Source organism: Chiloscyllium plagiosum, unplaced genomic scaffold, assembly GCF_037043375.1.
Source record: "Chiloscyllium plagiosum isolate Xiang-an unplaced genomic scaffold, Cpla_swu_hap1 HiC_scaffold_10, whole genome shotgun sequence".
In the NCBI taxonomy this organism is placed as follows: Eukaryota; Metazoa; Chordata; class Chondrichthyes; order Orectolobiformes; family Hemiscylliidae; genus Chiloscyllium; species Chiloscyllium plagiosum.
The window spans coordinates 51,088,644-51,102,678 of record NW_028270148.1 but is presented as its reverse complement, the minus strand read 5'-3'; the positions used below and the strand labels follow the sequence as shown (position 1 = coordinate 51,102,678).

Here is a 14,035-nt window from a genome sequence, read left to right as displayed (position 1 = left end):
TTGTTTGTTTCTAGTCTTTCCGTTGTACCCAACAATGCAAGCAGATATTGATTGCTTTAATATCCTGCACTTTGTGGACCAGTACAGGACAGCTTGCTGCATTTCCTTTTCATTTGCTATCATTATTTCACTTATGCATTATGACAGATGGCAGTGGGGAGAGTAATGCTCCTTTAGTCTTCACTCTCTGTCTAATGGAGGTGTCGGAAGGTTTTTTAACTCTTTTCCTCTTGGTACAAGAAGCATGTCAATCATGAGTTATCAACTCCACCATCATTAAGTTTCGGAAACACAAAGGACCAGCTTGATTGAGTTGTTAGAGTTTGTTCACTTTGATAAGATCTTCTTTTACAATGGTTTCACCTTTTGAAATAAGTTTTTAGGTCTTTTCTTAACTTCCAAAGCTACACAAGTAATTAACAGCATTTTTGCCCTTAAACTCAGTCTTTTTTAAACAAATCACGCTTTTGGAATAACTTCTGAAAAGGACCCTTTAATTGACTATCTGGGATCCAGATTGATTTTTTTTTGAATACATTTTCATTTCTGATGAATTCTAAAGCCATTAACTTATGAAGGAGATGGTCAGCGATCTGCAGCACAGTTGTGCCAAAACCATACTGATGTACAAAACAAGAGTGTCAAGGAAGCTGAATGAAAATCGGAATTTCTAGATTGTTACGCTTAGCCTCTCATTAAACTTTCTCTTGGGAACTATTTTAGGCAGCTTTTGTCTACTGAGCTGAAGGGTAATAATATTTGCAGATAAATAGGATTCTTTATCATTGTACGAAAGAATTTATTGATCAGTTGTCCCCTGGGGACTTTTTGACTGTCAGAAAATGAGCCCTTGATACATCTTGGTTCAGTACCCTTATACAGGTCAGATATCTCCAGATCTACCCGGTGACCTCTCTGTCTAAGGGTTCTAGGCATACAATGTTCTCTGCTATGAGTCAACATGTTTAATTTTTAACTTTATAATAATACTCTTTTTGTTTTGTGAATTTCTTTTGCATCTTAATCCTACTTGTTAAATTTTAATGCAGATTGTGAATTATTCTGCTGCAACACAATAGTGGTTACAGTTTTCATTTCTTGTTGGAGCTGATGAATAGCTGTATTAGTGGAGTAATCATTTACTGCTTTTGATTAAAATGTTCTTATAACCATCATTATAATAAGACTGTTCTGCTTAATGATGAAGAAATGCATTTCACAAAATATTTTTCTTTTAAAAAATGAGCATCTTTTGTTGGATTAACCTCAAATTGAACAAGTGCATATTGTTTGACCATTGAATATCGGCAGCTGATGTTCTTTTCGATTTGTTCACTCACTTGCCTAGTGACTAAGGGGTTGCTCTGCAGCTCGGTCCTCTCCAAACAGCCTTGTTTCCATAATTGCTTTGTATATTTTCCTTGACAAACAGCATCTCACATACAGGAAGGACTGTCACCTAATCACCTGAAAAAGGCCAAGCTGATGTTCTTCTACACCCGGTACCCTAGCTCCAACATGCTAAAGATGTTCTTCTCTGATGTGAAGGTAAGCAAGAGAAGCATGATTATGCCCTCCTTGCCACAGCCATTGCAACAAGAAAAACAATGGTGGTTATTGTTTTCTATTTACTACTTTAATTTGTTTTTGATGTGGCATAGACTGAGCATAAGGAGAATGCGTAAACTGACAGATTCAGGCCACATTATTCAAATGAGAATGTGAAGGCTGTCCAGTCACAGCTGCACCCTCCCTGCTGGTTTATTTAACCCTAATTTGTGTTGTTTTTTTCCCTTCACATTGTAAATTGTTTGCCTCCCCCTCCTCATCCACAAAGGCCTTAAAGATTGTTGCAAAAACTTAATATTTTTATCGGCCATGAATAATTTTCGTAATTTTATCAATAACATTCTATTGCTTTTGGTAATTTAACAAAACCATCGTCATTTAGTCATCATTTCACTTGTGTGTGGTAGAATTTACTTTGTTACTTTTCAATTCAAGAAAACAACCAGATCCTATACAGTACCTTCTTACTGAAGAAATATCAGCAAAATTATCATTACATTCCTTGTCAAGTATGCTGATGATATTACGAATGTGATTTTGTTTTCCCCTATCTGTGGTAAAACTTAACTTTTTCTTTCTAATTTTAAAATGCAGCATTAACAAAGAGATAGTATTGAATTGAATCAATTCCTGGACATTTCCTGGGTCTCAACCTTCTGTGGCTGACAGTGTTTTCCAATCTTTTAATATATTGTAAGATGTTAATAGAGTTGTGTTAACACTCCTATGTATGCAAGTTTTAAAATAAAGAGAAAGTAAACTCTAGCTTGGTTAGGAAAACAAACTTAGTTGTGTTAAGTAATATCCTCATTTTTGAAGTACTGCACTGTATTGAGTGTAACACTAATATGAAGTGTTTGGTTGAAATGCAGTAATTATGTTTTAAAAGTTGCGGAGTTGTAAATCAATCTTACCTCTTGAGATTTGCAGCAGCATTTGTGCACCACATTGCAATGTGTCCAAGATTATTATTAATGTGATTCATACTTATTAATAGCAGAAACTAGTAAATGGTTACTAATACTTGCCTTAAGTGAGGGACTTAAGAATTAAGTTTTGATGAATTTTTAAAAATATTTTTACAGACATTGCATATTTTGAAATTTCCCAAATTATCAAATTATTAATATCACTTCAATAAAAGCTGAAATTGGTAGATGATATTTGTTTTCAGTATTTCGTATGAATGCAATGTTTTATGACAGACTAATTGAGCTTTTAATATCATGAGTTTTCATGATCTGAATTGTCCAAAAGAAAATATAAAATTTATAATCATTAATTTCATCAAGATACCCTTTAATATAATGTGTGTATATTTCCCTTCTCTGAATGATTAACCCCCAATTGATCCAAAGGCTGCCTCTTTTTTTCCACAGTTTACCCATAAGGCATCATTGAGCAGTGACATAAAGGGAATAGGTTAAACAATGCTCATACATCAGATAAACATTACACATGCACTCCAGAAAACAGGAATTAGGTGGAGATTAACTGGAAAGAAAATATTTACATTCATATAGTGCCTTTCACATCCTCATGACATCCCACAGCACTTTATAGCCAATTAACGACCTATGAAGTGACATCTCCAACAATTCAGCTCTTTCGGTGTATTGAAGTGTCAATCTAGATTATGTGTTCACATTCTGGGAGAGGGCTTGAAACCACAACATGCTGACTTTCTAAGGTAATGTTGCGACCACTGAGTTGAGCTGACTTTTCACAAATATTCACTGTCCTTTCCCTCTAATTTTGTATGTATGTATGTACCTTGTTTGTTTGTATTCCTTTTAATTTCTTCACTCTCAATGGTTTGACTCACTGTGAATAGTGCCTGAGATGATTTTCATGAATGTGTCAATACAATTGGAATGGACTACTAACCCGCGTGGATGGACGTGAGTAATTCTGAGAGTGGAATTGCTGGTCTTCATCTTTTCAACAATAATTCTCACTTATTTACACAATTGGAATTATAGTTCTAATGAAGGAATTCTCTGGTTGCCATTGACCGTTTTACTTTTCAGAAAAAAAATTCTTCTACTTCGTATGTCGTCATTGCATTTGATTCTTTACATTCCTCTTTTTTATGATTTCAATCTATGTCTGAATATGAGCAATAAAAAAACTACTAGAGTTATAGACTTGCTTAGCAGCAGTGATTAAATTTGCATTTGAGTTGTGAGATCAAACTTCAAGAACTCCACTTACCCACTTATAGGATAGCAAATGGAAGCCAAATTAAAATATTATTTTGACTTCAGTTTGTCACAAAGCAGAACAGTTTGTTGCTTTCAATTTCACATTGAAAATGCAAACAGCTTCTGCCTTTGAATTCATGCCATACTAAATTCAATGCGGGTGAAATGGTGACTGGGAATATAATCTATGGCCTTCACTGGATGAACATTTTCCAATCTCTATACACTAGCAAAATGGTTTCACCATTGACTTCACTATTCTTCCCTAGAATTTGAGAATGTTATAGCTGTAAAAGAACCGTGGGTCTAACCTGCACTTTCAAAGATAGATGGATTGGAATCATGTTAGAGATTTTAAAAATCTGGAACAGCAACTAAACGCTCCCATTTCTGGCTTTGATGAAAATGGAACATGGTTTAGATGGCCAGCCATGATTGTGGTAAACTCATTGGTCAGTTAAAAGTATTAGATTCTATGGATTCATTTTAAAATCCTTTTTTTTTAATTTCACAACTCTGTGAAGCAGGTTTCTGGGCTAAAAGGCCTCCACTCTTGTCATTCGAGTCATCTGTGCATGGAAACTCAGTTTAATAAATTCTGTCACGAATTGGGGAAATCATTCATCGATGTTTTCCAACTACTCCATAGTCTGTCTGAACAATACTTGTCTTTAGACTAAAGTACAGGACCGAAACTTTAAATATTCCAGTATATTTGTTTTCTTTATTTCTCCCATTGGAAAGTTCTACTCATTCAATTGGTGGCAAGAAAGGAAGCATTCTGCACACAATCCTGGTGTGGTGATGAACTCTGGGTCAGGAGCCTAGAGATATTGGCAGGATCCTGGAAATGATTTTTGAAATAGTTGGCCAATTTAATGGCAGCGTCTACCCATTGAAGACATTAGGTTGGATCCTGAACAGTCCATGTTCCGTAATTACACTGGCATCACCAACCACCTCTTCCTCCGCTACATTGATGATTGCATTGGTGCCACCTCGTGCTCCCACGAGGAGGTTGAGCAATTCATCAACTTATCAACACATTCCACCCTGACCTTAAATTTACCTGGACCATCTCTGACACCTCCCTCCCCTTCCTGGACCTCTCCATCTCCATTAATAATAACCGACTTGACACCGACATTTTTTACAAACCCACCGACTCCCACAGCTACCTGGATTACACCTCCTTCCCACCCTATCTCCTGCAAAAATGCCATCCCATATTCCCAATTCCTCCGCCTCCGCTGTATCTGCTCCCAGGAGGACCAGTTCCACCACAGAACACACCAGATCGCCTCCATCTTTAGAGACCGCAATTTCCCTTCCCATGTGGTTAAAGATGCCCTCCAACGCATCTCGTCCACATCCCGCACCTCCAACTCTAACAAGGACAGAACGCCCCCCTACCAACCTTCGCATAAACCAAATCATCCGACGACATTTCCGCCACCTTCAAATGGACCCCACCACCAGGGATATATTTCCCTCACCACCCCTTTCCGCCTTCCGCAAAGACCGTTCCCTCCTTGACTACCTGGTCAGGTCCACGCCCCCCTACAACCCACCCTCCCATCCTGGCACCTTCCCCTGCCACCGCAGGAATTGCATCCACACCTCCTCCCTCACCTCTATCCAAGGCCCTAAAGGAGCCTTCCACATCCATCAAGGTTTTACCTGGACATCCACCAATATCATTTTATTGTATCCGTTGCTCCCGATGCGGTCTCCTCTACAATGGGGAGACTGGACGCCTCCTAGCAGAGCGCTTTAGGGAACATCTCCGGGACACCCACACCAATCAACCCCACCGCCCTGTGGCCCAGCATTTCAACTCCCCCTCCCACTCAGCTGAGGACATGGAGGTCCTGGGCCTCCTTCAACGTCGCTCCCTCACTACCCGATGCCTGGAGGAAGAATGCCTCATCTTCGGCCTCGGAACACTTCAACCCCAGGGCATCAATGTAGACTTCAACAGTTTCCTCATTTCCCCTTTTCCCCCCCACCTCACCCTAGTTGCTAACTTCCAGTCAGCACTGTCCCCATGACTTGTCCTACCTGCCTATCTTCCTTTCCACCCTTCCACTCCACCCTCCTCTCTGACCTATCACCTTCATCCCTGCCCCATCCACCCATTGTACTCTATACTACTTTCTCTCCACCCCCACCCTACTCTTATTTACCTCTCCACCCTTCAGGCACTCTGCCTGTATTCCTGATGAAGGGCTTTTGCCCGAAACATTGATTTTCCAGCTCCTCGGATGCTGCCTGAACTGTTGTGCTTTTCCAGCACCACTCTTTCCAGAATCTGGTTTCCAGAATCTGCAGTCATTGTTTTTACCCTCCTGAAATTGGTTGCCCAGTAGGATGCCCTCCAGCATTACTAGATTGGAATCCCTGTGTCAAATGACATTTGCTGATGATGTTGGGAGAAAGAGTTCTGAAGATCTTCTACAAACTTAAAAATATAAAGTGGTCACCACTGCCAGGCAAATGACAAGCATCCCTTTGACTTATTATCAGAGGGGAGGTCAGTATCAGGGAGTAGACAAAAAATTCTGTTAGAGTTAGTCTCTCCATTGACACTGGGAAGATTCCTCCACCCCCTGTTTGTGTTTCAACCTTGGGGAGCCTGCATACTAACTCAAATTCAAGTCTTTATCTTCAGAGCAGCCATCACACACCCAGTCCAGCTTTTACTAAGCTAGTTACAGACCAAAACATGTCATGAACTAGTACACTGCTTGGTGATGTGAAATTGCGGCCTCATCTGCCTCCAATTCTGTTGCTACAGCAAACTTAAAATGCAGCCGTGTGTAAATGCACTGGCTTTAACAGGACTGTGAAATCATTTACTTTTAGCAGTTGTCATGTTTTTTTTTAGAAAAAGGGCTATAAATACTATTGTTGCAGAGTGGTGCCCCTTTCTTCTGTTCTGCACTGTGCCCTGGATGTTTTCTGTACTTTTGACAGGCAGTCTCGAGACCTACGGAAGTATGAAGTTCACTTCATTTATATTCTAGTGCACTATTGGTCGTGGTGGGCACAAGGGATTGCCAGCAATAGCACATTATTAAAATAAAAGTGCCTCTTGATTGCATGGTTTAACGTCCATTAAATGTGCCTGAGGTCATTTTTTTTTTATTGAAAACAACTTTTATTTGTTATAAATGCAACTAAGGCCTATTTCTAGAAGCTTTTGATGGTGTTTTGTCCTTTTTATCATCTGATGTCCCAAGATTCAGAGAACTTAATATTCATGAACTCCATATTATGTACTGTGTTCCTGTCATTGACCATTTACTAACCCAGAATACTACCAGTAATTGTAAAAGTAAGATTTATGCTAAAACTAAATCAGAACAAAGACTTTAGGCATAAAATCTTTCTTTTCAGTAGTTGCATTAAAATACATTTTGCAGTAATTGAATTTTGATGCGATATTCCCAAGTTATTTTGGAAACAAAAAGTGAATCAATTGAATCTTTGAAACTTGGAAATGAATTCTGAGAGGAATATATCATGCAGCAAAATAACTGGTTTGTGCAATTGACAGCATTATAAATTTTCTGAAATGCCTTTTAGTTTTATTTTTCATTTGGACCATTTACAATCCTCTTTCCTTTTTCACCCTCATAAATGCGACTCAGACTGCTTTCAACTTTGGTGATAGTAGCATGCAAAAAAATGGATATGGTGACAGTTTCCATTTGGTGCCCTACACATATTTATTCATCACTTAATTTGCTTGATAAGACTATCATATTGTATAATAGGAATTTGAGTAACCACACCATTTTAATACACTTGGATCCCAACAGTTTTGAGATTCAAAGGTCTTGTGTTTTTAGTAATGACATTTTATCATTACTCATGTTTGATGTAATGCCAAAATTAATTTGAGTAGTGTTAATATAACGAGTTTGCTGAAGGAATTTCAAAGTAGTCCATATATTGTCTGACTCTGTTAAAACTAATATACAACTTTACATTTAATATGCCTTCCAATACACTTGTACTGCCTGAAGGTTACCTGAAATAGCAACAAAATCCTGAACTTCAATAGCTCGCTTCTAATATTGAATCACTTTGTTCTCCAAGCGCAGGTGCATTTATTGTGACTGCACTTTGCTAATAACTGGCAATATGTAACTGTGTGCATTCTTACAAAATTACTTTCTAAAGTCTAATTTTGGAGAGGAAAAACAATATGGTTTAATATAATGCTTTAAGAGCAACTGATATCTTCAGGACGTTTCATCTGTCTAAAGAAAAATATCCAATTTTCTGTTCCATCCAATTGCTCCCCCCAATCAGTCCAACCCTAGTCGATCATTGCCGAGCTGGATTAAGGTGTCTAATTGATTTGGTTCATACATCTTTTGACTGTGTGTTCATTGAATATTTAGGAAATTTCTTCAGCAAACATTGGGATTGTCCCATGTCCCGTGGGAAGCATTAATCCATTGTAGGGCCAACTAGCCTGCAGAAAGAAGAGGCCTTCTCTTGTGGCATTCACATGTTTGTGATGTACCAGTGAGGACCTTTTTAAAGATCAAGATTATGATGTTTGTTTGTTTTTTAAAAAAAAAACTGTAATTCAGGAACTGTTGATGTTTGATAAGCAGAAAGCGACAGAAGTCTTAAATGCTGAGCCCTCATGTTTGAGTGGCTCTGCTGTGGCCAGTACATCTCTGGTATTTCAATTCTGTAACAATAGATTTTAAATCTCCCTTTATACCCTTCTGCCAAACACTGTCATGTGGACTTACTTTTTTTTTGTAGTCCCATTAGGTCATCTACAGGCCATTCTAGAAAAAAATACCCTTTCTTTTTCTCTATTCTTGTATGTAGGGGACAATGTCTTGTAACAATACTGAAGCTTAATCTCCATGTCAAAGCAATTTTCATTCCCGGGTGCGCAGGCTGCTATCGTTTTGTTATGTTTTGTTTCTTATACTAAAAGAATTAAAAAGAAACAGTAGTTGTCATGGGGCCTGTAGTTCTTATCTCAGTGTCTGGAAATTTGGACAGTGTATTTTGCTGCAGAGATAACATGGAAAGAACTCTGAGTTCAGCAAATAGTAATGGGTTTAAGTTCTATTGAAATCAGCAGCAAATCAGATAACGGGGTCCTTCAGTTGTCTTTTTAATCAGGTCCCCGCAAGGCTGAATGGAGACAGAGCAGACACACAGTGAAAATATAATTCTTGGATAGGTTAAGTACATGTTTGAACTCTTGCAGTCAGAGTGATTTGATGATGACTTAATCATTTTCTGGTCAATTATCTGTGAGGACCCTTGCAACTGGAAGGCAATTATAATGCAAGCTGGCCTTTGGGAGCTGCAACAGTCTCCACTTCTGTTTCCCTGTTACTTAGCCTTCATTGCCATGAATTTTCATTCACTTCATTATCTTAAATTCACTGGAATAGAAACAACTTTCTGCATTGTAATTACACACCCATTAGCTGTCAGCTTGATAGAAGCAGGCAGCCCTCTTCATGGTCAGAGCAAATGCTTGATAAGTGCTCACAGTGATTTTTGATTAATGCACACCCCTTGCTGTAAAAAGAAAAATGATAGATGTCTATGATGAGAAAAGGCAGTGGATCATGCTTTCTTATATATATAGCCAGTTTAAATGTATTGGTTTTAACTTGACTAATAAAGATTTATCTGACCTTGTGCACATATGACCCTGTTGCAGATGAGGACAATATTTGTTGTTGTCAAATAAGTCTCCATGAAAGTTCAGGGTCACCAAGCTACAAAGTCTGAAGCCAGCTACCACACACAATCAAACTTCCACATAGTCTTCAAGAGATATCTACTATCAACCTCGCGATGACCTAACCGCTTTTATGAAGGGAGAGGGAATAGAAGAGATACTCTAAAATCATTCTGTTTGGCCACTTCAATTCCCAGTCATGGATACTGCAAACTAATTTTGAAATCTTGAACAATGTCTTTTCACTAGTTCTGGATGTATTGGTAGGAAGAGGGTAGACAGTTTTAAATTATCAGTTAACTTCTTTGACAAATCGCTTCTTTTTGTAAAAAATACTTAGTTTTTAAAATTAACGATTTTCTAACATATTAAACTTTAGTTTTGTACATCAAGGAGGCTGTAAAATGGTCAGATTCTAAATTTATATTGGCACTTCACCCAACATTTTAACTGGATTGAGCCATCCAGCACAAGAGTATTAACACAGATCCAGCAAGTTATCATCTCTGTAGGTGCATTTTGGGTGCCTGCTGAGATGAAACATTGAGGATGATGGAAAGGTCCCTCAGAAAGATAAATTATTTTTGTGCGACTATTTTCTTCCATAAAGTTCCTGATTTTCAGGCAAAAAAAGGAACAAAATCTGCAGAGACCCAGACATAATTGAGCTCACTTCTGCTTGTCTGGAATCAAGCTTCACTTACAATTCATTGAATGTATTGTCCTCCTACCTTGTTGAGTCTAACTGAGGACAGTAAGCCAGAGGCTTTTAGCATAGTCTTCTGGCATAGACCATCATGTTTAAGGAGTTGAAGGTTTCACCCAATTCCAAGAACTCCATCAAAGTTTGAGCCAAATCATTTTGGGGCTGGGGTCTGTTGAACTCCTGCTGAAGTTAAAAGCCAAACTCTTTCTTTTATTGTGCTGTAATGACTGTATGGCTTGAACACGCATTAGTGTTTGGCCGCTAAAGGTACAGGCCATGTAATGTATTTTGTATAAATACAGGACTACGGAATAAAAAGTCTGTAATTGGAATATTTGCTATTAAAGTAAACTTCTGAAAATGTGTGCTTAATTACATTTGACCAACTCTTCATCTGAAATTATTCTGTCATCATGACTATTCAGGGTGTTATTGAATTTTGATGTCATTAGATTCCTTTTTGTAGTACAATATGTGCTCCTTAAACAACATCCTCTTTCATCAACTGATCAAATGATGAAATGGAAGTCCAGTTCCAGACCTTTACTCACGTAGGTCAGGTGGAGGCAGTACATGAAAGCAGCCCTGGGTGAGAGAATGCCCCATGAATGTTCCATTTTCTGGGGATCCACTTGGTCTCTTACACATAGCTTTTTAATCTGAACAAACATTTGGGAGGGGACAGTAAAGTATATAAATGTAGAATTTTATCATCAACTTAAACTCTTTCCTAGATCAGAAATTGTGCTAAACACAAAAGTGGTGAAATTTGTTAGAGCTGCTTCAACCAATCTTGAAATAAGCAGTAGTCAGCTCTTGTGGTGTTTGTTGGGTGGCATACAAGCAAATATGTGTGAATAAATATGCCTCTACTGAATTTACACTAATGATGGATTCAGTTCATAGTCTAAATAGGATTCCAATTGAACTTAGCATCAAATGATCTCTTAAATTTTTTAATGTTTTAGTTGTGTGTTTGCAATGACCTATTATTGAACTAACCATGTGTACAGGTAGACATTGACGTAAAACTGCTTCATTAGGAATTCTGAGCAGAGCACTGTATTGTACAATGTATTTCAAATGGATATAATGCAAGCATTTTTCTGTAATTTTATTTGAAATATTCTTAAAGATTTTCAAATATATCACTTGATTTGACTTAGAATTTCAGTGACTGAAATATATTGTGGCAAATTGAAAAATAAGCTGTTCATTCTGTTGTATTTTCCTATTGACAGTTTAATAGGTGCATCACCTCACAGCTTATCAAGTGGTTCAGCAATTTCCGAGAGTTTTACTACATCCAGATGGAGAAGTTCGCTCGTCAGTCTATTAATGATGGAGTAACAAGCACTGAGGAGTTAACTGTCTGCCGTGACTCTGAGCTCTTCAGAGCCTTGAATATGCACTACAACAAAGCAAATGATTTTGAGGTACAGGTTAATTTGTTTCATTTTTCAAGTGGCTCAAGAGTGGTAAATGTATTTGTGAAGATATCTCTGTTTTATTCAACTAATTTCATTTATTTTGCTGAAAATAGGACCATGTGCCAGGACTTTGTTTTAATGCTTGAAGATTGACAACTACTGTAAATATGTGTTCATGAAAACTTAATTATAATGATACTGAACAAAAATGCAATACATCCTGATAATTTATGCCTGCTAAAATTATTTTGAGTTTGCCAAGCAAAAGGAATTAAAATTGTAGCTTGAGGTTCTATTGTTGAAATTTTACAGATCTCTTTGTTGCCTGTTAATTCTGTGTTTTGACCTTGGGTGTTCTCAGCAGTTAGTCTTTGATGTCGCTGAAATTTAAATTCCACTGTGTCACAAAACTCTTGGTATGATGCAATCTGCTTTTATAGAGGTCACCCAGATGAAGCTACCACAAAACATTTAACCTTGGGTATTGACCGTGGCCACAGGAAAAAAAGGAAGTAAATTGCAACATGTTGACCAATATTTTACAATAGATTTTATCTTCATGCTGTTTGCATGTATTTTATGTCATTCCATGGACTATAACGGTTGGTGTAAGATTAGATAATGAAATAGGTTTAAGCATACTCATTTTACTTTCATATTTGGTTTCAAAAGAAATATATGCTAGGAAGGTAGTAACAGAGTATGTTGCCAATAAAGGATGAGAATGAATTTCATATAGCTGGGCTAAAGGCTGCATTGGAAAAGAACAGTGAGAGTTTGGGTGATTACAACAACTATCCATCCAGTCCCTTCATCATAATCATTGATATAAGTTGAAAGTAATTGAGGCCTTAACATTAATCCCTGCAGTTACTGAACTCAAATTTACAATTTTTCATATTGGTCTTTGAACTCCGAGCTTCCAAGTTGCTAGTGCAATACTGTAATTGCTAACACGTTTTTCACAGCAATTGTTATAAAAGCAAGGTGGTGGGCAGCATCAGGAAATGGGGAGAATTTTGGAATTCCTACCTTTTTAAAACCTATCATGACATGTGTTCTGCTGGATTTTTGATTACCTATCCATTTTTTTGGATGCTCACAATGACTGAGGTAAGGATCTTATATACCACAAATTCCATTTGCTGGTTCATTTGCATTTCCATCAATACAAAATGAGCATCTAGATTTGCTGATCACCACAGAAGAAAATTGTGCAGTCTCTATTAACCAGTGAGAGATGCAGGTAAAAGTCATTTTCTTTTTTTAAATTGTTGCCAACTAAATTTCATCTGCCTTTTGCATTTATACTTGGTTATTTTTCTCCTCTTTACGTCCCATCCCTCATTTCTGTATGAGGGGAAAAGTGAAGATGAAACAGAAGGAGGCCAGGTTAGGGTGGTTATACTGGAAGGAAATGCTCCACAAACTGTTTATACTCTCTGCACCAAAAGTACTTACACTGCCAATATATCAACGGCTATCAAGGGTCACTATTACACTTATGTTTAGCTGCCACTAATGTTATCTGAACAGCTGTATACAAATGCATCAAGCAAGTCATTGATTCAATGTTATGCAAATCTGACAATTGTACCTTCTGTGGACCCAGTGAGAAAATGTCCGGAAAGCGCAATTTACAAAATGCCCACATTTCTTCCTGTCAAAGAGACAAATTTCATCGATTTATTCATAATTGTCTATTGCTTATTCCTTTTACCAAGACACCCAAGAACAGATTTCATAATATGTCATTTATGATGGGCAACACAGCATAAGTTGAAGCATGTAGTGCTGGAAAAGCATAGCCAGTCAGCATGTGAGAAGCAGGAGAGTCGACGTTTTGAGCATAAGCTCTTCATCAGGAATGGGGTGTGGCCCAAGAGGGCTGAGAGATAAATGGGAGGGGATGGAGCTCTGGGGGAAGGTAGCTAGGAATGTGATAGGTCAGAGAGGAGGGTGGAGCGGATAGGTGGGAAGGAAGGTGGACAGGTAGAACAGTTCAAGGGGACGGTACAGAGTTGGAAGGTTGGATCTGGGGTAAGGTGGGGGAGGAGAAATTAGGAAACTGGTGAAATCCACATTGATCCAGTGTGGTTGGAAGGTCCCAAGGCAGATGATGAGGTATTCTTCCTCCAGGTGTTGGGTGGCTAGAGTTTGGAAGTGGTGGAGGCGGAGTGGGAGAGGGAGTTAAAGGGTTTGGCAACAGGGCTGGGACACGTGCACTAAACAACCCCACTGTCCTATCGCTGAGCACTTCAACACCCCCTCCCACTCCACCAAGGACATACAAGTTCCGGGCCGCCTCCACCACCACACTCTAGCGACCCGACGCCTGGAGGAAGAACGCCTCCACTTCTGTCTTGGGGTCCTCCAACCACACTAGATCAAT

At 38.3% G+C, this 14,035-nt stretch overlaps 1 protein-coding gene across 6 annotated transcripts in view; it reads left to right on the top strand.

Moving 5' to 3' along the window:
• prox1a (prospero homeobox 1a) overlaps window positions 1–14,035 on the top strand; it is a 139,486-nt gene that overhangs the window by 19,719 nt on the left and 105,732 nt on the right. For all 6 annotated transcript variants that reach the window (XR_015758436.1, XM_087991336.1, XM_087991335.1 and 3 more), the window contains 2 exons: window positions 1,444–1,548; window positions 11,455–11,649. Coding sequence is in view for 5 of the 6 variants with exons in the window: in XM_087991336.1 (XP_087847462.1) it covers window positions 1,444–1,548; window positions 11,455–11,649 (300 nt within the window). In the remaining variant the exon portion in view is untranslated. The remainder of the gene's footprint in view (window positions 1–1,443; window positions 1,549–11,454; window positions 11,650–14,035) is intronic.